The sequence below is a fragment of the Taudactylus pleione genome, unplaced genomic scaffold (genome assembly GCF_031769625.1).
Source record: "Taudactylus pleione unplaced genomic scaffold, aTauple2 ptg000083l, whole genome shotgun sequence".
In the NCBI taxonomy this organism is placed as follows: Eukaryota; Metazoa; Chordata; class Amphibia; order Anura; family Myobatrachidae; genus Taudactylus; species Taudactylus pleione.
This window is the reverse complement of record NW_028284485.1, coordinates 10,774,836-10,799,876: the sequence shown is the minus strand read 5'-3', so window position 1 is coordinate 10,799,876 and position 25,041 is coordinate 10,774,836. Positions and strand designations below refer to the sequence as shown.

At 37.3% G+C, this 25,041-nt stretch overlaps 1 protein-coding gene across 1 annotated transcript in view; it reads left to right on the top strand.

Moving 5' to 3' along the window:
• Window positions 1–25,041, top strand: part of LOC148532140 (cadherin-10-like) — a 497,062-nt gene that overhangs the window by 400,460 nt on the left and 71,561 nt on the right. The window contains exon 9 of the mRNA XM_088468269.1: window positions 24,115–24,236. Within this exon, the coding sequence (XP_088324395.1) occupies window positions 24,115–24,236 (122 nt within the window). The remainder of the gene's footprint in view (window positions 1–24,114; window positions 24,237–25,041) is intronic.

Genomic DNA, 25,041 nt, shown 5'->3' with positions numbered 1-25,041 from the left:
GAATTGGTTTCACACTGAAAAGAACACTTTGGGCCAAATGTAATAGGGTAAGAGTTTAGAAAATGTCAGAGTTTAGCAGTAAACTCTCACACTTTTTAAACTCAGCCAATGTAATAGAGTCTGAGAATATGCAAACTTGCATGTTTTAGACTCATAAAATTCTGACGATTTAAACTCTCATCCATATATTTTACCAGTTTGAAGATAAAATTTGACCAATGAGAAAGTTTACTGCTAAACTCCCACATTTTCTAAACTCTCACCCTATTACATTTGACCCTTTGTGTTGCTTATTTTAGATGCAGAGAAAGACTTTTATAGGCTGAACTCTAGCTATATAAGTGTTACACCTCTGTGGCCTTCAAGGGGTAATCCCTAGTTCAGACAGTCCATTTGCTGACTAAATTCTACCTACTAGCAGTGTCTGATGCTCTTCAGGTCTTAGACACTAATGTATTTCAAAGGGATGACTGGGGACAACCTTCCTGAAACTTATCCCTCAAAGCAGTAATTTATTTAAATCCACATTTACATCTCAATATTTGGATTACGAATGATATGTCTACAATCAATTATATGCTTTCCTCAGAAATCTATAATATCCTTTTTACCGATCACTATAGATACCTCCAAATTGTTCATTGTGTGTGATATTTGTGTGAATTGACTAATGGCTTTTGTTTACCACCAGTTTTGTTTTTGAGCAGACTAATCTCTAGCTCCTCTACAGGACAAATTACCTTTTGGTTCAAATTTATATGCAGGCTGTGATTTCTGATATAACTGCTGTACAAATATGATGGAAAACAGATGTACACTGTACTTTTACTACTTCACAATGGAAATATATAGTATTTTACTTTGTATTGCTAAGTGTACCAACCATGTTGAGATATTGAAATTGCTTCATAGATTGTACCTTAATTCTATTAAATTACATAAAATGTTACCATCTTCCTTACAATATTGCTGGCATCAATGCTCTGATAAATGTGACCTTTTCCATATATTTTGGTTTTGCTCTGTTATTCATTCATTTTGATTTAATGTCTAAAGTTATAAAAATTACCATGGCTCCAGATCCAGCTCTAGCCTCACTTTATTACAGTGGTACCCCCTTTATAGCCCTAATTTTGATGGCTACTTGGTACTGGTACTTGGTTCTGTAGATCAGATATTATTGGTGGCTAGAGACACTTTATGGAAATTTCCGCCCTCCTTCTTTATTTAAGGTAATTTCCTAAATTCAGTTCTGAAATGGTACCCTTTGAAGTCTGTTACTTTACTTTACCTTCCTGTCTTCTTGTGAAATGGTTCTTTCAGTATTTATATGTTAATGAGGGGAAGGAAGTTGATGCCCTCAAACACATTTGTTACTCTATGGCTTCAGATAAACATTCCCTCAAACCGTCACAGTGAGCTACTTGATTTTGGTCAACTAGTCTATTTGTCTCCTCTTGCAATAATTTATTTGCTAGTTTAATTGTCTGCATTTTTTCATTGTATCCTATACTTTTGCATATTTATATTGTATTTCTGCATATGTAATTTTCATTACAAATTATTTAATAAAAATGATTGAAGTAAAGATGTACTGAGATGCAACTGCACTGCAACAAAACATAGCAAGAGGGCATCTCGGTATTAATTAAATCAGCCACAGTATTACCATAAGACACAGATATGGCTATAGCAAAAGTCTGCATGCTACTCAGAATCAGCCCCTATGTATTATGTTTCCCCATGTTCCCCATACCTCTTAGTTTGAAAGGTCTTTTCAAATATCATCTTAACCCTCTGTACTCATTTTCACTGGTCTACAAGTCCATTCAATGACTCTGATACTGATAGAGTTTCCCCACTCTTAGCCTGTGTTTGTTATCCTGAGTCCTCCTTTTTCTGTTGTACTTATGATAACTTAAGTACCATTTTTACTAAGTATATTTTTTGTATTGTGCTGCAAAACTTTTGTAATGTCTTAAGTAGAACTGGTCCACACATGAATTTCACTGGAATTCTTAAAAGTATCCCCTACAGTAGCTTGCTTGCACTAGGCTTTCTTGGCAAAGCTTAAACCCCCATTTCATTTTTGTAGTACATATTTAATAATCCTATTTATGTAGAAATGTTTGAATGGTTTAGGGTTAACACTTCTAGTAGCAATCTCCATCTATGAATACTGACAGGAACCAACCAGCTTGTAAATCATTGCCCTTCCACCATCCCCTACCTGTAATTCATTTCCTCCACCTCTCCATTTAATTTATTCCCCATTCGCCTTTTAACTTATAATTATTTCACAAACTTCAAACTGCATTTTTAAATGTATATCCACACTTATACACTTATAGTAAAATAAATTATCATTGAAAAGAGACCAGAAAAATAGGAATTCTTAACAGATCAGCTCAATGACTACCGCATCTTCAGTCTTTTTTTTTTTGCAAAAAAGTACAATAAAAATGTTGAATACGGCCAAACAATAACTCACCCATTTCAATTTTACTGTAAATATTTTTGACCAGGCATTTTATTGAGACTTATTTCAGTTTGAGCAACCTACCTATGATATTCTTAAAAACAGTTAGAATGTTTTTGGAATGTTTCCAAATTGTCTAATCTATGGAAACTGTGAAACAAATGAAAGGGAGTCTTAGCAATTCATATTTCTAGAGACAGACAGTGTAGTGGGGTGTAGTTGAAGGGGCTTTGCACTTTTATATATACTTTTATATAACTTTTACTTTTTATCAGTTTGAATTATGACTAAGAAAATATGATTTTAATGCTATGGAATATTCAATTTCACATTTTGAATGGATCTGTAAAATGTGTGTTTAGGTATAGAGTTATACTGAGCCCACTTTACTATGTTAATTTTCCAGGTATATGCTTAGGGAGTCTGTCAGTATACCATCCAGTGCTTTACAGCACATCTGTTTTCTATAGTAGAAGGGAAAACATATTTTGAGACATCACAACCAAAGAAGTGTGCAAGTTGGATTAAAATATATTTTTTTCTAAAATCTTGCTGATTATGGTTATTTTGGAGATTGGTCTTCAGAATTGTGGGAATAAGAGGAGTAATGCAATGTCTGAAGGCCATTTATTCCAGTTATAACTTATATAGTACTATTTTGTCAGCTGGTTTGGATCTAATTGACTTTGGAAGCCAGAAAATGTAAATTTCCATCAACATATGGTGTGATATGATATTTTTGATGACTTTTCAAATGTTTCTGTAAGACAGTTTATTTATTTGCATCTTGCAATGTTCTACTTTCTCCTATATCTGCTTTAAAATCTTTAAAGAGCACTCTAACATGTGCAGTTCATTACTGTAGAGATTAGTGTTCTCTATGCTAGCATCTACCTCACTTACATGCCCCTTAAAATAAAAATAGTGAAGAGACAGAAATAAAAAATGGTTATGTGAGCATGTGTTAACACTATTAGATGTATGTCATTTTTAAAGAAATGCATACATTTGCTAATACATTTACAGAAAAAGATGGAAAGTAAAATAAATAATGTTATACTTAGCTTCCCAATTCATTATTTTAAACTGCCCACTTAAAAGACACATAAATATTGAATGTGAAATTCATATTCACAAGCACAGTTTGCTTCATAAAGTCAACCATCTGTCTTTGTTGAGCTGCCAACTGGAAGAACTATTTACAAAGGCAATAGGTCAAAAATTCAAATATAATAAAGCAAAGAGAGTGACTGGGAAGGAGCTGCAATAAACTAATAGCAACTAAAGAAAAACATTTTATTTATCAGTTTAAAATATACAGTAGTTTGTGGTGGATATTGGAAAACTTAAACTTTTTTAAGACAATTACATTACTGTTTATTGCCTTTTTACTTTGTTAGATGTATTCTGACATTATTTTATTACAGTTGAATCTAAAAACCAGAATATGTTAAAAGTCATTTACACAGCTGTTGGTACCTAATTTTCATCATGCACAATTGTGCCTGTCTAACCACCTCACGTACTGTACATAATTTTTCACATCCAATTTCTACTTTTAAAATCTACCACCATTGAGTCACTTTGTGAGTAATTTTGTAAATTTGCAGTTGTAGGTCAAGGATTGCACTCAGTGGACTGAGTTAAAATGTTGCATTCTGACTCCTTCCACTTTATATATATCCAATTAATAAATAACATATTGTGTAAATTGTGATTCATCTATATTAAGCAGCATATTTAGGTTTGAAAAAAAAAATATTTAAATTCAGATTTATTTTTCCATATTTGAATTTGTGTGTCTCCTCTGTTACTGCCACTTTCACAAAATCTGTAGCTACTGATGCATAATGGAGACTTTTGTTTTACCTCTAAACTGCAAGGGTGCAAAGTTAGACAAAAAAGAAAAAGTATTTATAGAGTGGGGCACTCATAGGATTACAAAAAAATTATATTCACATATTGTCAAATCATGATCTGGTGATCAGGAATAAAGGCTACTGCCCAGTATATAAAATATAACTTTTATTTTATCCTTAAACTTACAAGATGCAAGAAAGCAAAAGATGCCAGCCTTAAGTTGGGTACACACCTAAATGATATATATATGCAGATTGAGTTGTACATACTGAAAAACCTTCATCTGTCATCTGGCCACATTGTGCCCTATCCCTGCACCCTCTGCTACAAGTGTACAGGTGGTCAGACTGTGCACAAAGCATGATGGACAGATATCTTCCATCGGCTGTGCAGCACAGCTGACTCTATATATCTGTGAACAACGTCAGTCACTCAGTCACAGACATATCACTGGTACACACTGGATGATGGGCAAACGATATATTGGCCGATCAATTGATTTGCCAATATATCTGCCAGTGTGTACCCAGTATAAGACAAATGTTTGATTAGTGTTGATTGTATCTGCTACCCAATAAAATAAATGTATCACATTATTGATTTCTTGTATTTATTACTTGTGTGATTGCTTTTGTTTTATGAGAACTAAACAAAAATTCAATTTAAAGTATAGGATGGCTCCTGAGCAATTGCTTAGTATTTGTCAACTGATAACCAGTAAATGCCCTTACACAAATAGTTATTCACTTCTTGAATAGAGCACACATGAAATGAATTATGTTTGCATGCATCTAGGCTACATGTAGCTAAGAATGCCCTGATCTCCCCAGAACTTCCTGTCAGAAGGCACAATTATCAGATGTTTTCATCTTGGCAAGCAAATCCATGTACTTCATGTAAAAATGCATACATTTCCATGTCAACACAAGTTGTTAAGTGGGCTATGATGGTGGATTTTGTACATTGATAAATAACCTTATCAATGCTGGTTTTGTAACTGCAGGCCCTATGTAGAATCTATTGTGATATCAATCCAATCCTATGAGAAGTGACATTGATCATTCAATAGGCCCCTCTGGATGCAGTGTTTTCCTTTAATAACAATTCTTTAGAATAATAAATGAGAAGTTCTAATATAACTACAAATGCATACAGTATGTTTATAGTTTAAATAATGAACAAACCTTTCACAACTCAGTGCAAAGTTAAAAGGGTAATTTTTAGTCACAAGAAATTAATAGATTAATCTCATAACAGAGATTACTCAATTTTCATTATTTTTATTTTTTTGATCAGCTTTGCTACACAACCAATTTTTAATTATTAGTTTGATTATACCATTCAATTGCTCCATACCACAATTTAATCTCAAAACATTAACTTCAGGCTATAAATGTCTTCTATACAGTTTAACAGGATGAACAATTAATCAAAAACTAAGGCATTCCCTGGCAGTTGTGGCCAGGAAGTGCTCAGTGAATTACAAAACACGCGGAGTTGATTTTTCCCCTTCAGATGATTAATCTCAAAATAGTAAAGTAATAATGTGTTTTCTTAAGTTATTCTTCTCATTTGTTTCGATATAAGATAATAAATATAATTTATGTAGCCCTAGCATTATTGACCATGCAGCCCTTAGCCTCATGTTAACAGTCTTCTGCCATGATCTAGCATTTTTATCAACTGATTCAAATCCCCAATGCCAGATAATTCTTAAGATTTCTCAGTAGCATTTAGGATGATTTAATTTGATTATTTTTTATGAATTTCAGTTCAACTTTTCTCTAACATAATTTCCACAATAATTAAACCACAGGCATATCCTTTCAACAAACATATTCAGCCAAATTGCTTTAATTGTGGTTAAACTGGACTTTATAAGGATATAAATCTGCTACCTAAGGAAACATTAACATCAAATACACTCATCAGTAAGTAATTTGCTTTCACCCAAAGTATTACAAACTAACATTTGTTAATTTATTTATAACTGACTACCTACTGAGTAGCAAGAATGATTTTTCTGTTTCCTTTAAAAAGGTGAATCAATATATCATGATATATTGTAAAGCAAATTCATTCATGCCAATTAAATAGTTGTATTCATAAAAATCAATTTATGATATTAGTTGGAACAGTAGTTCATGAATGGAACTCTTATTCTGATTTTTTTTGTGAAAGATTAACTTAATTTACAATGTATTCCTACAGAAGAAATCCATTAAAAGATCTACATAATGTTAAGGCTCACCATTAACTCTTTTGGTGATGTCCATCTTTATGAATACTATATTTGTATAAATGAGATTTTTTGTTGGATATAAATAATATTAGTTGGATATAAATAATATTTTCAGAAATAGCTGCTCACACGATGCATTAGCTGTTTCTTTTTTTATTGCTCTGTCCCTACTTACTCTACTACAGTTGGATAGGGAGTATCTTGATATATCTTCATAACATATCCTCATGGCTCCCTTAAAGTCTTCCTGGGTCTCCTTTCTTAGACAACAACAAAAACGACTGCACCGTTTTATCTCGATAAACCCCTTCCAATATATGATTCTGAAATTCTATAAGGGGTATGCTACCTTCTTCCAGTTAACAGTCAGCTTACTGAACAAATGGCAGTCAATCCACAGTGATAGTCTATATGTTGCAGGCAATCATGAGATTTCAATGATTCAGCTATTACATATAAAGCCACAATAATTTGGCTCAGTTAGCCCTAAAGCAACTCCTTTATAATTTTACAGAAAGACTGGTACATAACTAAAGAATGGAAAACTTGGGAAGTTCTCTTAATTTAGGAAGTCAAAATCCTTAGTACAAGTGACGGAGAGCCTATTGTTCCTAGAAGGTATCTTCTTATATGGTGTGGTACCACATCAGCGTAATGTTAGGGGACGAATGTACGCTGACCAACCCAAGTATTTGAAAGCCACAATGGACATAGCTAGAACTGGTATTCTTCAGGGGATTTCAAGTGATAAAAGTCCCGAGTCAGAGATTGTGTGTGTGTGTGTTCAAGTTCATCTGTAAGGACTGATGTCATAGTTGCTGCTTCTGCTAGGAACTATGCATATATACTCAATCCTTTAGCAGCATGCTCAATTAGGCACCACTTGTGGTATGGTTGATCTTGTGTACCCACAAGAGTTGTCTAATTAGCAGCTATGCCCTACCATAATGGTAGAGGGTATCATGTCAAGCAGCTGTAAACAACAAGATCAGCTCTGTGAGGATAACTCACACAGTGCAATCCAGCAGGGACTGTTTGCTTATTAGTAACTCTTCACACCTTACTGGAACTGGTAAGGACAATACATTATTTATGCTAAATACCTATAGCACATGGGCTCAAGAACTGTCAAGAGGTGGGTTAATACTACTAGCATGTCTGTACATAGAGTTAATATGGTTAGTTATTTGATCACTGTTTACATTGTTACATTGTGTGCTGTGTAATACAGGTATAGCTGAATCTTTGCAATTGATTGCCTCCTGTGTGATCTGTGACCTCTGGAGTATCATGCTTCTATAAATATTCATATTTGTCAAGAGAAATCTAGCCTTTGGACAGACAAGAGGGCACACATAAACACCAGTATCCTCACAAATACAGTATATCTTTATATCAGTGTAAATCCACAGGGTCATGTTTCTTTAACACTGTTAAAATGTATTATTTAAACATTTATTCTAGACAACTTTCTTATCAGTGCCTGCATTATAGAGTTGTTCAAGTATTGGAATTAATTTTGTTTGAACATTTTGAAGAAATTGTTTATGTACTCATTTGGGCCTGGTACCATATATTTTCAGCAGACTTTACATAACTGCTTGGATTTTTCAATGGGCATTAATAACAAGTCTAGTTTCCAAGTCAATCAGCATGTCACAACACTAGGAGGATGGTGATTTTGGTTGGGACCTCTTTTGATGGCTGTATGTGCTGGAGTGTGAGTGAACCAGGATAGCCTAATAATGCTATTCTTCAGGCCACTGGTAGTTGTATTGGGAGACTGATGCTGCAGAGGAATGCAGACAAACAGATACTAAGACCAGGTGCAGGCTAGCAGGATAGCCAGTGGCTTTAGCAGGTTAGCAGGATTTGCCAATATCTGGAGGATAGGTAAGTGCAGATTTAAAGCCATATATTGGAGCAGTCTACTGGGATATCTTGAGATGACTGCAGATTATAATGGAACTAGCATCTGGAAGCACAACTAAAGCAGGCTGCAGTAACATACTGACACTGGGAGCTGGAAGCACAAATGAAGCAGAATGCTGGAATATACTGGAACAAAATGTTGGAGGTAATACAGAACTAGAAGCAAGGGTAATAGATCCTATATGAGAGACATTGTAGTGGCAATGAACTTCCAGTACTTCCTGGTTTAAATAGGATGCCCTTGGTGTTGATAGGCTGAGTGAAACATGTAACTAAAGTTACTGAGATCTATTTGACAGAGCATATCATGTGACACTGTCCAAGATGGTAGCACCCATATTTCAAAATGGTGGGAACCTATGGGAGGTGAATGCCAGATACATTTTAGAAAAATGTCTAAGAAACTTGGAGATGCCATAGGTTGCCAGTGGGGTCACCTGGGTTGTTAAAATATGTGTATACTATATGGGCTGTTATAAGTGCTGTTTTAGTTTCTAATAAAATTAACAGGTAGTAAAGCAGGTAGCAAAGCAGAAGTCAAGGTTTCTAGGGTATGACCACTTCAAATGTCTTATATACCATTCTCTGCCAAAAGTTCTTGAATGATATTGATGGAGAATATGCTAGAGTTGAATTGGTTGGGAATATTGTGAATCTATAAAATTTGGAGTCTGCTACTCAGTTATGTCATCCATAATGACCAAGCTAAGCTATTTATATTTATCTATTTCATTAAACACTTCTTTCAAGATTGGTATCTGTCTGAAATTTGAAGCATACAAGAAAATAATTGTTACAATTTTGTTTTTCTCTAAGAATCCTGTGAGTATCAAAAATATGCATGATTTTAAGTAAAAAGAGCAAATTGAGCTACATAATAAGGCTACACAGTTGAACCTGAATGATCCATTAGATTTGTACCAGGTTGGATAGTGGTTATCTCTTAAGAGAGGGGAAGTTTTAGCATAAAAGAAAAGGTTTCTTATATAGCTTTATGTTTAGGAAAAGTTGATAGTACTTTATCTTTTTGTTTTTATTGGGAGCTTTCAGAACCCTATATTCAATGAATAGACTTCAATCATGTGGACTGAATACTCCTGATATGGTACTGTCAGTTGGTTGACACACGTAGATAACCCTTGGTGAAAATATGCAAAGATTGAAATTGTCTAATGGACTGTGTTCAAATGTGGTTTAATGTCAGGGTTGAGACAATGGAGTTCTACAAAGGTGGTGGAAATGAAACAACCCAAAAAATTGGTTATACATTAGTATTTGACAAAAAAGGATGAGTCAAGCAAAATAGGTAAGATGGGGTATATGGTTCAAATTTATAAAAAACTTGCATCCATATCAAAAGTGTAAGCTATTTTAGCCAGTAGCAACCAAGTTCTGCAGATTTTTAATCAGAGTTGCTGCTGATGACAATACACTTACCCAGTGGGCTGTCACAGTGATGTAATTTTTTGTTTGACCAGTACTGCTTGTCCACATTTTTGTAGACAAGTGGATACTCAGCACAATGGCATTTTCTAGGCCAAGAATATTTTTTAACTTCCTGGCACAAGTGATTAATTGCTGTTCTGGTAAAATATAATTTAGATGTCATTTGGTAGCAAGGAGACAGGACTTCAATTAATTGTCTAAAACCAGATGCATTAATGCTGTCATTACTTCAGGGATCTGTTTTGCAACTGGATGGCTGTTTTCATACTTGCTTCCTTTTGTAAATATTGTTTCATGGTCAATTGTTATTTAAATCTGCTAGTCTTCATGGTCATTATCTATGATGAAGACTCACCTTCAGCAGCAAGAATTGTTCTTTGGAATTCTGGATAAGGGAGGAGTCAGTCAGCCTTAACAAATTGGCTGCAGATGGACTACCTCAATTTATTGATGAGGAGATTAATGCTGAAGGTGTTAGCAGTGTAGATTGCATGTTCGGGGATCTATCCATGCTGCTTGCAGCTGATGCTGGACTGCCTTTTAGTATTGTACAAGATTTTTGCAATTTTCTCAAATAATCTGCATTAACTTTTTGCAAATTACATAACAGCAAGCAGGGTGCTAGAAGGTTAACATCCCTATCTCTACTTACTTTGGCTTCACAAACAGTACAGATGGCTTGAACAATGTTGTCAGGATTTGGGTAAAAAAATTCCACACAAAAGAGGTGAAATTTTGGTCTTATACTCAGGCATAACAATTACATTCTTCCTATCACTGTCAAGAACTGCTGCCACTTGTGAATGACCTACTTAATAATCATGGATTTTACAGATAAGAATATAAACATGAAAAACACTATCAGTGATTCATAGGGCTATAATGGATCCAGTGCTGGGTCTTTGATAACAGGCAAAACACAAGGGGCAACAGAACCATTTGGAAAGTTTATACATACTACAGCAAGAGGAGGAGACTGGCCAAGTTCAGTGTTACTTTCTAAGATGCCAAAACACTGTTTTATAGTCTGAGTCACTCACTTATGGAGATTGACCTGACAATATGTGTCTTTGTCATTTCATTCTGCATCATTGCCCACAGCATGTAGCAGAGTATGGTCCTCCATGTCTGTGGAAACTGAGGGCACACATGCAGTAATCACCAGTCCTGCACAGCTTAGGATCATTGCCCCATATGCCTTAAATTAAGTGTTCAACAAGCAATCAGTGCTAGGTAGAGATGAGCAGTTTGGATTACTTAGAATATAGTAGATCTGAGTGGCAGCTCGGATCTTTCTGCCTGACTCAGATTCCAATTCAATGCAAAACATCATCCTTGCAGCTTCACATTCATGCTGGTTTTGGATTCTATATAAGGCGCCAACACACAGGACTTGGTGCCATTTCCTTGTTAAGCACACTGCTGTATGCTGCTCTTTACTCTGCTGTATAGACTGTGCTTTTGTGTATAACTATATATAGGGTGTGCATGCTGCTGTGCTGTATTCTGCTGTATATGCTGTGCTGCTTTGTTAATGTGTATATAAGGGGGAACATGCTGCCGTGCTGTACTCTGCTGTATAGGTCGTGTCCAGACTCACTTGTCACAAGTGGCTGTGCTGCTTTGTCAATGTGTAGTGTATAGGGGTGCACACTGATGTATGCTGTGCTGTACTCTGCTGCATAAGCTGTGTCCAGTGTCCACAGTCACAAGTGGCTGTGCTGCTTAGTCAATGTGTATAGGGGGTGCACACTGCTGTATGCTGTGCTATGCTCTACTGTATTGGCTGTGTGGTGTCCAGACTCCATCAGTAAGACATTCAAGTGCATACATAAGCCCTGAGACTCCACTTAGTTTGAATAGAGATGTGTCAGTGACAAAAACAAATAACAAAAATAATTAAATAATTGTATTGTTTGTACTGATTGCTGCACTTTGTTTAGCTCACGTGCATATATAAGCCATGCAGTGATCTGCAAATTAAAAAATGGTTAATGTTCTGCTTAGAGAAGATGAGAAACCAAAGACTGTCACAACTGCTGGCACCAGTAATGATGACGATGCCAGTCCTTCAATGTCATCTACTAAAGCCGATGCTCAAGGGCATAGAGGGTCTAGATCAGGGCATATAAAATAAAATACAAAAATACAGTGCTAAAGAAAAAATAATTCTAATAAAGGTAAAGTGTGGTGCAGAAAAACATAAAATTGCCAACATGCCATTCACCACATGCAGTGTCAAGGAAAGACTGAGGCCATGACCTTTATTTATGAGTTGGTTCAGCAAGTGTCAGTGAGGTATCTTCCTCTGTATCTCATTATGATGCAAGACCTTATCACTCAAAGTGTAGAATAGGTGTCAAAAAATGAAAACCACTAAGGCTGTAGAACAAACTGTGCATTCAGAAACATAAATTTTGCAAATTCCTGAGGAGTATTCTGCCTTAGGTGCTTTGGGCCTGATTCAGAGCCAAACGCTCTGACCAGAGCGCTCGCTCTGAATCAGGGCCCTCCTCCATGAAAATGGAGCGGCCTCCTGGCCGCTCGCATAGCTGTGGGTGACCACCCACAGCATATGCGAGCGTCCATGATGATGGTCGCGATGGTCTTTACCATCACGACCATCAGGCTTGCGACGGAGACCCTGCGGTAGGGTCTCGCTGTCGCAAGCCCTGGAGTGATTTTGGCTCTATCAGAGCCAAAATCACTCCCACTGACATCACTAGTGATGTCACTGGGGCCGGCTTCAGATGGTAGGCTTTCCCATGGGAACGCCTCCATCTGGCAGGCATGCCCCCGGCACGCCCACCAAAGGGGGCGTGCTGTCAATCAACATCGACAGCATGCCCCCTTTGGTGCGAGACCCGGAGTGATGGAGAGCCTGTCGCTCGCTGGGTCTCGTGCATGTGCACGACGGAGTTCCCTCCATCTTGCACATGCGCAGTGGGGGAACATCGACCCGCTTGCGAGTGTCCTGCGCTCACGAGTGGGTCTGAATGACCCCCTTTTTGCGGACTCCCATGGTAGGCTGTGTGTGGTGGGGATCGGAGTTCCCATCATGGGCGCTGCCATGACAGTTCCTATCATGTGACAGTCCTCCTGACCTGTGGTAGCATGATCTTCAGTCAGCTGACACTGTGCACCAATCATCTGCTACCCCTGGGTATAAATCCACCTCCAGAACTCCAGGAAGTTGCCTGATCAACAGTTGTCACTCCTAGTTTACTAGTTGAGCTTTGTTCCAGGTTCCTTTGGATTCCAAGCCTTTGTTCCAGAGTTTTCCAGCAAGCAGCAGTGCGATCTACATATCTGCCTGTGTGCCTAATACCAGTGTTTTCCAGTGAGCAGCAGTGCTATTACATCTCTATGTGTGTAGGAGTTCCATTGTCTCCTTTCAGCACCAGTGTGATTAACTTTTCTGCCTGTGCATGCTGTTTCTGTGATTTCAAGTCACAAGCTTATCCTGAGTATCTCACAGCTGCATCTCTTATCTGTGATTACCAGCTACAAGTGTTCCCTGTGAGCAGCAGTGTTAATTACATCTCAGCCTAGAGCTTTCACTTTCAGTGACAGTGCTATAACATCTCTACCTGTGTATTACTGCCAGTGTTTTCCAGTGAGCAGCAGTGCGACCAACATCCCTGCCTGTGCATTAAGTTATCAGTGCCTCCTGTGAGCTACAGTGCAATACTTCTCAACCTGTGTATATATTACCTGTGCCACCTCGAGCTGCAAAAGTGCATCCACATGCCATCTTCCTGTGTATCCCTTGTGTTCTACCTGTGGTGCTAATGTGCGTCAGCACGCCATCTCCCTGTGTATCCTTTGTGTTTCTCTCATGTGCCACTCCACGGTGCAAAGGTGCATCAGCACGCTTTCTCCTGTGCATTTCTTCAAGTATACTTCTAGTGCCATTCTACATGTCACTCCCTGTGTCCTCTCAAGTGCCACCCAGTTGTGCTAAGTGTGTCAGTACTGTTTTACTGGAATTCTTTCAAATATTATTTCTCTGTGTACTCTTAATGTAACAGTGCCTAGGTTAGGCACTTCCCTTGGGCTGCTGATATCTTGAGCCTCCATTCCCATGGGTCTTGGATACCTGGTCAAAGGACCATGACCTGCCTGCAGGGTGCAGCTAAGCCAAAATCCTGCTCAGAGGGGTCACTGGCAAACACCTCCCTGCAGGTTAGATTCCGCACCTTTGACCAGGTCTCGCCAACGTCCAAGATCTGTGGATGAGGAGCTCTTGTATCTAGGTCTTTCACCCCGAAGCCTTCTAGAACTAGATCATGACCCCTGAGTAGGGGATTCTACCCCTGCAAACCTGACACAAGCCTTTCCCTGCCTTTCCATCTCCCTGGATGAAATCAATATTGTGAGCTGAGAGGTGGTCAAAATTGACTGGAATTGAGTGGAAATTAATTTTATTGATGTTAATAATTCTGTAGGAACAAAAAAGGCTGAAATTATGTAATTTTAGCTTTTTTTTTACATTTTTGACAAAAATCCTACACCAAAACCAGTCACGGCTTTTTGGCAAAACCAATACCAACACCGGATGACTAATTAGAACAAAAACCAGAAAAATGGTCCTGCACACATAGTGCTAGGTAATTGTATTGTGTGCTTTGGACAGTGTTCAGGCGATGGACAATGTGGGAAATGACCAGCGGGCACGCACATCACTGGTCATTTCCGATATTATAGTGCATGATTTGTGCATGATTATTGAGCGATTGCACAATTACGATGTCATTAAAATGCAGTCGCTCAATAATATCGACCAGTCTGTACGCGCCTTTAGTATCTGCCAATTTATTGAATAATGTATCTTAGTATTCCAAATGCACTTAAAGACTTATCACTCATATTCCCTTAAAGTCAATTTAATGCAGACATTACAAAAATTGTCAGTTTTTGCTTGGATAGCCCCTATACAGATGCAAAATTAATTTCTTTACTTTTAAATATTTTATCCCATGTCTTTTCCTTAGCTTTTCATGACCCCACCAAGCTGCCACTGCAAAACTTAAACATACAGTACTAAGTTGCAAAAAGGGGATAGCTCTGCTTAATGTTCTGGGAGTTATAAACTGCACGCAGTAGGCTGAGGGCAGAGGTATTCGTTATTGGGACCATGCCTACTGTATGTACAGGTGGCCTATGATGTCAAATTAAAAATAATAATTGTTTTATCTTGCTATCCTGGCTCATGTCTTGGTAGTCTTAATCCTCAGGCAGTCAATTTAACATCAGATTTTTAAGGATGAATTAATGCCATGGGGATGGCTGCTGGGTAGCTTTTATTAAAACTAGCAGTTGCCAATAGCTTCAACCATGTTGAAGTTGCTTGTGCTGACATTTTTATTTTATTTTATGTGTTTTATTTGTATTGAGGAAAACCTATGCATATAATTACTGCAGATACTTTTTTTATGAACAAATAATGTTTATTGTATATGTCTACATATTAATTAAGCTCCTTGTGAAAGAGATTAAAAGTATTGGTAAGAGCTTAAAAATATATTTAAGGTTATCATAATGCTTCTTAGTTGTGGATACACCTTCCTCCACAACTCACCCTGGAGTCATATTGTCCTGTACACATTAATGTATTTTTGTTTCCTAGTACCTTCCTTAGTCCAGCTACAGTGACAAATACCCTATCCTACAGTGAAGTGATATATATATATATATATATATATATATATATATATATATATCCTGATTGTGAATGTTTTATCAACTTTGGTTCAGTAGTTTTTGAGTTAACCAAAAACAAGCAACCAGACAGACAAATAGACTAAACATAGCTAGTTTGGTCAAGGTATCATATAAAGTCTATAATAAAGTGCACTATTAAACACTATGTTCAGATGTCTTTATAGGTCTGGTAATTTGTTATTATATAGTGCATCTATGAATGCAGATATTGTGCCCTGTTGCTGTCTTTTTCATAATATTGCATTAAATCAATCTGCTCCTTAAATTATTCAATAGACAGTGAGTAGGTAGGGGCCTTGTTACCAATGGGTGACTCTCAAAATACAGAGAATGGGTGGCAATATTTTATTGCATTTGTGAGTGAATACAGATGTTGTATCCTCAACATTTGTCTAATGTTGTTGTGATTTTGATAGGTCTGTTTGGCCACACAGTCCACTTAAGTGTGCTACAAATTGGTAATGGCCTCTATCATATTCTGTGGAAGAGCTCTTGAGAGTGGTGGTTCTACAGTATAAGTGAGAGCCGTATGGCCCTCCTATGTTTCAGATAAAGTAGGGCTTAATGGGAATAGATGAAACATGATGAGGTCTCCCTTTTGTGTATTCAGGATTTGCAAGATGACCTGCCTGCTGTTGTCATTGGACATTCTGTTAGAGTTAAAAGAAATAGTGTGTTGCAAACATTAAAATTGATGGTTTACCTGCTGTTGTCATTGGACATTCTGTTAGAGTTAAAAGAAATAGTGTGTTGCAAACATTAAAATTGATGGTTTACTATAAAATATGTATTGTTAATATCAAAACAAGAAAAAACATTTGTTTTAAAATAATGAAAAAAACGAGGTAGGCATATAAATATAAATAAAACTATAAAGATTCTCCAAAAAACTTTCCTTTTGCATATAAACACATGTACATTGTCAAACCCTACGCAATTTATTGTAATGCAAATTGTGTACAGTAGCATAAGCATATACTGTAGTAGCATTAAAATAATAAATGGTAACATTATTTTAACAAATGGTGTTTAAACAATAAAAACAGTTGATTATTGTAAAAGGGCTGTATCATACTATTTAAAGGAAATACTTTATAATAATTTCTGCATATTATTGTTCAGATTTTAGGTTGGCTATTAAAGTAATGGAAACAACAAGGTGGCCGACTTGTTTTTTTTTATATTCACTGGTTTTTATCATTTATACAGGATACACTCACAAGTTGGAACCCCCTGAGCTGTAATAACTGTTGAAGGTACAAAATTGCTTTTGGAAGAACCTTTTCTTTACTCCTCACCTTCCACCCTTTAAGTTGGGCCAGCAAATACGTGTTATAATCCATTGGAAGAATAACACATATTTTATTATGAAGAAAAAAACAACTATTTTAAAGGCCTCTGACAGTATTGCACAAAAAAGTATTTTATTTTAAACATTTACCTGCTACCTCCTTCACATTGTCTGCCTCTGGACATCTTGAAGATCTGTTCAATGGTTCTGTTAATAAAACAGTACAACACTATTAAAAATGAATTTTTATGAACTAGATTGTCTGTGTGCATAACTATTGCACAGTTACTCATCCTGACAACTGAAACTTGGGCTGATGGGCTTATTTGAAAATATATATAGTCCAATATTGGTCCACACTCACGTCTGGGGTTTCCAATCTCTGGGGTAGCTGCCCATATGGGACCACCTGTATCCTTGCATACAAAAAATGAACGGAGGGGGGTTTTGGTCCTATCCATGGACCTTTCTCAAGGTACCTTGACAAAGGTCCATGGATAGGACCGAAACATCAGAACTCTATTGAGATGCTGTAATACGTTTTTAATGAGATGAAATAAAGATTTATTTTAGAAGACTGGTGAGTGCACACCCTCCGTTAATTTATATATATATATATATATATATATATATATATATATAAAATCCCAAAGGAGGCACTCCGGACTCGTGGAAAAAAATGACAATAGATGCGGCATTCAGTGCAACGTTTCGACGCCTTTATTAGTGTTTATGTCAAGCCAAATATATTGCACTGAATGCCGCATCTATTGTCGTTTTTTTTTTTATGTGTCCAGAGTGCCTCCTTTGGGATTTTATAGTTCAGCTACTACATTCAGTGGGTTTGTTGTGGAAAGGCACCCGGCGCAGCTGCTTTATTGTCCTACAGGATGCCAGATCGTGGACTTGTGTGTGTGTGTGTGTGTATGTATATATATATATATATATATATATATATATGCATTAAAAATATATTTACACATATATATACACCCATTTATATATATATATATATATATATATATATATACATATGCCATACCTGTGCCACACATACCTTGCACACTATACACTATACACATATGTCACACACACATTACATGCACACTTACCTTACAGCAGCTGCAGGTTGTAGATCTGATGGGGATCAGTCCTGGCAGGCTGTCACCATGTTATTAAGCCCCACCCCTTCATGGCAAAATACCACCATTATGGGTCAATCAGGGAAGGGTAATGCCAAATTACTCAAATCTAATGGAATCATGTCATATTGACTCTGCCTCCTCTCCACTGACCCGCAAGTCATGGCATTTTACTGCAAGTGGGCATGGCTTAATAACATGGTGCTTGCTCTGGAGTCTGTCAGGGGGAGTCTCTGGGTACTGTGTGCTACTGACAAATGTATGCACACATTTAAAATTTGTAACTTTATTAGTAATGTATACTCAACAGGCTGTGGTTGCAGTGGGGGTGCAACTGAATCATGCACATTGATGCTATGTATGAGTTCAGGTGGAAGAATCCCCCACAACTTCTTCTCATATTCCAGTTAGTCCATGGACAGGGAAGTTTTGACTGATGCCTTTTACTCCTCAGCCATTATGTTTTTGAATTTTCTTTTAATGTCAAAAAACTGCTTCTAAGAATGGTCATCACAGCACTTAAAGTGGTCCACAGCAACCATACCTGCCTCTTTTGCTTGACAGTGGTCTTAGCCACCTGACTACCGAGTATTACTTACATACTTAGTGGGAGATTTATTAAAGCTAGGAGAGAGATAAAGTGGAGAGAGATAAAGTATTGAGCAGTCAGCTTCTGTCACTTTACAGGCTGTGCTTGAAAAATGACAGTTAGGAGCTGATTGGTTGGTACTTTATCTCTCTCTTGCTAAATGTTCCTCAACTACTTCCTCTTTACTAATTCACAACCAACCCAAACTTAAACAAAAATCAAAAAAGACAGTTGTTATAATTAGGTACTGGAACACAAGTAACGATTTTGTAACCAACGATTTTTTGCCAGATTTCCCTTGAAAAAAGTGAACAATTTTTTGAAGCATTATAAATGATTTTTTGAATGATGAACGCATAATGTTCCTTCCCTTAGTAAGAATCGTCATGTTTGACAGTCTGAAATGGACGATGAACGATAACTACAAACTACAATTTACTACTATTTAACGATAACGTCGTTATTGACAAATCGTTCAAAAAATCCATATGTGTGTATGCATGCACCTTAACAGACTCCACAAAAAAATCACAAGAGTTAGAAAATAAACTTTATACAAAAAAAAAGAAAACTTACAAAACAAGGAACACCAATACCTCACTACCAACTTCAAAGCAAATAGGCAGTTAGTTGCATTTTAAACTGTAAGGCATTTGTGACATCAAAAAATGGCATTTGGTATGTTGAAACATTAGAAAAGTACTCGGAAGTGTTTGTCAGCTTGTGGTTGGTTTCTCCAATTTTTTGGTCAGTTTCCATCTGTTTTTCAGATTTATATATGTCAGCTTCCATCGAGGAAAAGGTATCTGGGGTATTTTTAGTCATCCAAAACCAATGGTCCTCCAAATGTACTCATGGACTTACCATTCATATTCTCTTAAACTTGATTTAATGCACAAATTACTTAAATTGGCAGCTTTTGCTTGGATTTAGAGAAGCAGGATCCTCTCCTGTATTCTTTTCCCCTTTTATCCCATGCATTTTCTATATGGTTTTATGACCCCACAAGCTTCCACTGCAAAAATGAAGGTTACTAATTTTTGATAAGGGGCTATTTCTGAATATTTTCCTGGGAACTGTAGACTCTACTCATATTGTATTGATACCACATTGGGCGAGGGCAGATGTATTCCTCATTAGAACATCCACATTTCTATTAATGTACAGGTGCAATATGAAGTCAAATTCAAAATAATAAATGTTTTAGCTGGCTGGTTACATGCATAAGCAGATAAGATTTACCCTGTGTACAAAAAAGTGTATTTGCATCCATTACATTGCAACATGGTTTATTCAAAATACAAAGTTACTTGCTTCTTTTGCAATGCTTCCAACTCAGAATGTGCCTTAAAGTGTGTAAGTTCACAACTTCTAATGCAACTCGCCTGTGACACTCCCATAACATGTCCATAAGATAGTAATTCTCTGGGCTTCTCAATGGCCACCTCCCAGTCACTGCCCAGGAATGCCCAATACATTTTTAATACATTACTGAGACTGCATTTCAATCACAACTGTGCCTCTGTCAGTGCACACCATGGGATGGTTGCTGCTATTTCCTATGTGGCTAAAGTACCTCTGTGACGTATCCACCACGTGACCGCTGCAGGAGGCTGGACCGGTCCTGCCTTACCATCCACTAGGGCATAGAGGGGGAATAAATATTTGTGCCGAGCGCAGCGAGCCACCATGCCCAAAGCGTGTCGAGCATAGCGAGCCCGCGAGGGGACATTTTTGGTCCCCCATTAGCATCCCCGCCCCTCCCCCTTTCAGGCCGGGTCACATGGATGTGACGTCACAGGTCCATCAGCGCTGTATAGTCTAGACCTAACCACCATGGGATGCTTGCACTGTGAAACTTTTTTGAGAACTTAACATTAAATGTTTTCCATGCAAATTCTGTATGTACAGTAGCTTCAATCACAATGCATTGAGAAATGTATCAAGCCTCCATCATTATAACCTCATTTTGATAGAACTTACAGTATAAGTAACTTAAACTCTACCGGGATTACATTTTAATTTTAAATATATATATTAAAACAATATTTTCCTATTTTATGCAAAAGAAAATAGATTTCAAGTTAAAACAAATGTTTTATATATAAGTTATGAACATCCAGAAAAATGCACCAGCCACACATGTGTATGTTGGTCTTTGGTGGTTGTTAAGCATGAAATGACTCTATACATTCTGGACACATTGAACCATTTTCCGCAAATATAACAAGTGCTACTTTTACAGTTTTTGTTGAAGCATTGTGGATGATTTTTTAAGATCCATTTTATCCAGATAATGTCCAATTCTACCCAATCTTAATTCAGTTACAACTTTTTGACAACTTTTAGGTTTTTAATGGTTGTGTTTTCAAATTAGTTAGAAAGCCTACCCCATTTTTTGGAGTTTTTGCCCACTTGAATTAATGTTGCCACAATTCCCACTTTGAATGCTAGTAAACTCATGTTTGATTTCTTGCCATATTTGAATGCAATCCTATAATAAAATTTTTGATTTTTAATTGAATGAGGGTAGTGAGCAATCATCCTATTTCACATATTTACTCCATACATAACTTTTATTGTTTGACAGCAAACGGCCTTTTTAAGGTTCTTTGTAAGGACAATTAAGGTCATACTCCTTTTGTTTTCTGTTCCATCTGGAGATGTCATCTCACAGATCTATTCCTGCATATATAGAGATCACCCCATAGCCGGTCATGCTGCAGGGGTATTGCACATGTGCAAGCAGTATTTTTCGCATCAGTACAAATCATAAGAATATTTTTTCATCAAATTATTTTAATGCGATGGTAAGTTACCATTGCATCAAAACTTTCAATGGCAGAAGTCCAGACATCTTTTGATGGTGGGCACCCAATGTCCATCCCTAGCAAGATCTGGGAAAAGAGGAGAGTAGTGGCATAGAGCAAGAGTGATGTCATCAATATGCACCAGATGCATTGTACACTGCCCAAAAAAAATACATATAGAATATACACTAACACAAAAATACAGGCAACTGCTAAATGGAAGTTTATTATTTGCATTGAATTGTATAGATAAAATACAAAAAATGTGTTAGATGAATGTAATAACAACTCTTAAACATATCTAGTATACATACCGTTTTTACTGCACAAAATTTTAATTATATTATGATGAAAAAATACACTTGTAAACTGTTGCAAATTGTTGGTGAATATTTGTGATGTGTCCCAATCGAATGCACAGAAATTATAAAAGCATTGTCTGTAAATAGATTTTAATATTGATTACAGTATATTGACCAATTTAGTTACAAATATATATTCAAACTTCAAAATGTTTTGCAATAATAAATAAACGTTATTTTTAAATAAAAGTAAATATACACATATGTGCCAGTATCCCTGAAGAGGTTAAACATGGCATATAAAATATGCTAGAATTATGAGTATGTGTGAAAATTCTTCAAAAAGTACACTAAAGAGTTAATGCATATTTGGTGTACAGTTCATGTTATAATATAGATTAATTATTTTTATTTTTATTAACAAATAAGGTGAATTGTTGTATTCTAGTGTGGCTTAACTGCCTAATCATATTAAATCACATTATTTTGTATAGTTTAAGGTGTATATTTATCGAATATCTGATTCCGATACCGATACTTATAATTTCTTATCGCCTCCTATTGTGGCACTAAGAAATTTTAAGATCACCTTGGTTTCTGAAAATACATGCACAGGGACAGGGTCCAGGGTGGTTCATTAGAAGTGAAGTTTCAAGATTCTGCCTGGGATCGACTGTTACTTACCGCAGCGCCGGCTTCCCCTCACTAGCGTAAGAGGTGAAACGTTAGGTGCAGTGGGGGTGACTTGTTGAGTATTCTCCCCGGGGCACAGGTGACTGTCACCCAATCCTCCAAATCGGAGTTCCTGCGGCGATGGTCATGGGCGCAGCCATCTTGGCTGAATCACCTGATAGATGCTTATCCAGTGGTAGCTGTGTCAGTTCTCAGCTGACTTGCTCATCCAATGGACAGCTATCTGGGGGTAAAAATCAGGACTTCAGGTGAACAGGAAATTGCCTGATCAACTTTGTTATTCCCAGATGGTTGCAGTTTGCTGTTTGCTTTGTTCCAGGCTTAACATGCAATCTTCCTGAGACTTTTCCCAGTGGTATTCCAGTGTATCCTTAGCACATCTCCTTTGTACTGAGCCCCAGTGATTATTTCAGGTGTCTTTACCTGTGTGTTATTAACAAGTGCCATATCCTTTTACAGCAGAGCTACAGAACACCTCTTGCCTATGTGTGCTATATCAAGTGCCTTTGCCTAAGTAATATTTGCAAGTGCCATATCCTTGTCATTGTCTGTGTACAACTTCAAGTGCCACCTTTTGGTGCAGCAGTGCACCTGAATATCTTTGCCTGTGTACCCGGTATGCACAGTGGTGTACAAGTACAGATCCTCATTCTTCTCGAGTCAGCATCATATCCTTATTCTCCAGTGTTAGCTACAGAACGTACTCCTCAGTGGATTTTCTTTCTCTGGTCTTGCACTTTTTCAGGAAACATTTATATTGTGCTTACTCTGTACTAGTGTTACAGAGATTATATTACCAGTGGGCCAAAGTGGTGTGTCTTTTTCCATTCCCACTTGCATTGGATCCCTGACCTGGGGACCATGACCTGCTTGCCAGGTGCAGCTGAAACCCTATCAAACTTGGAGGGGTCACTAGAGAACACCTCCTGGCAGGTTAGACTCCGCACCCTAGGTCAGGTCTTGCCAATATCTGATGCTTGTGGACGAGGAGACTGATCATCCAGGCCCCTGGCTCCTGATTCCTTCCTTGACCCAGGACAACAACTTTCAGCCCTTCAGTAGTGACATGAAGTGATCACTTTTGTGATCACTTTACTTTTCCTTTTGGAGCCAGGAGCACTACTGCACGAGTGAGGTTTGCAACCCACACATGTATGAGTGGATCATGCCAGTGAGGGATCTTATGGATCCTTCTCCAGTAGCTTTTGCAATCTGTAGCCCATAGGCTACAATGGCTAGTGCCATTTGGAGATGGCATTAGATATGGGACCAAGTTGCAGAATTCTTCCTATTCTACAGATTGGTAAGTTTCACAAATAAGTTGCCCCATATGTTTCTATGAGGGCTGTTTTTATGATCAAAAACAGGGGCCTCAAGGATGTCTTATCATGGGATATGCCACAAATATTCCATGATAAATACATCCTTTAGGCCACAATAATATTTTATTACACTGCACAAAGGAGCAATGAACATACATATCATAAGATTTTACAATCATTTATGTACAAATTTCATTATATATCTAAAATAAGTTACAATAAATGTAATGTAATATGGAAGTTGTTTGTTAAAAAATTTAACGTCTTATTTTTTTTCTACAGATAATCCCAAACAAACCACCAGAGCCACTGTTTACATTCTAATTCTGGATGTTAATGACAATGCACCACAATTTGCGATGTTTTACGATACATTTGTTTGTGAGAATGCAAGAACAGGGCAGGTATGGTAACCATTATATACTATTCTATTTTGCTATTAAGAGGATTTTTTTAGTTGAATCTTTCCTGAGAAAAACTTTTTAATACTAGCTGTCGTGCTAGGAATTGCCTTGGGTTTTTACAATATCCCTATCTCTCTTTCCCTCCCTTCTCTCCAATGTCTCTATTTCCCACTCCATCTATCCCTCCCCTTTATCCCATGTCTCTCTCTCTCTCTCTCTCAACCAGTACTCCCTACAGATGTACCCTTCCTGACGCACCGGGTCCCATGTAACTCACCTTGTGCTGAGCATCTTTTTCACTTGAAAAAGCATTTTCATGGCAAACACACAGTATCAACAAACCACATCAGGAAACTGCTCTGATTAATTTGAAATGTGTATATCTATTTTCCCTGCCAAAGTCTATTGTGCTTTATATACAGTCTCAGTCACATATTAAATTAATCAGTATAGTCTCCTGTTGTAGTGTATTGCATTTGTTTTTAAGCAACAAAAATGCCAAAAAGGTGCTTGGTACAAGCCAAGTTTTATGGGACCTGATGACTCACTTGCAGAGCCGTAACTAGACTTTTTGGTGCCCTGTGCCAGAAAGAGCATTGGTGCCCCCCTCATTTTTCAAAGGGACATAATGCACCCAAAAAAGGGCCATGGCTTCATGGGGAAGGGCAAGGGAAGAGATAAGAGAGGCCAGGAGATGCTGGGGATGAAACAAGAGGATGCTATAAGCAAGAATTATAATAAACAGAAATTTGACAGGCCCAAACAGTGCCCCCTGACCTGTGGTGCCCTGTGCGATGGCACCAGC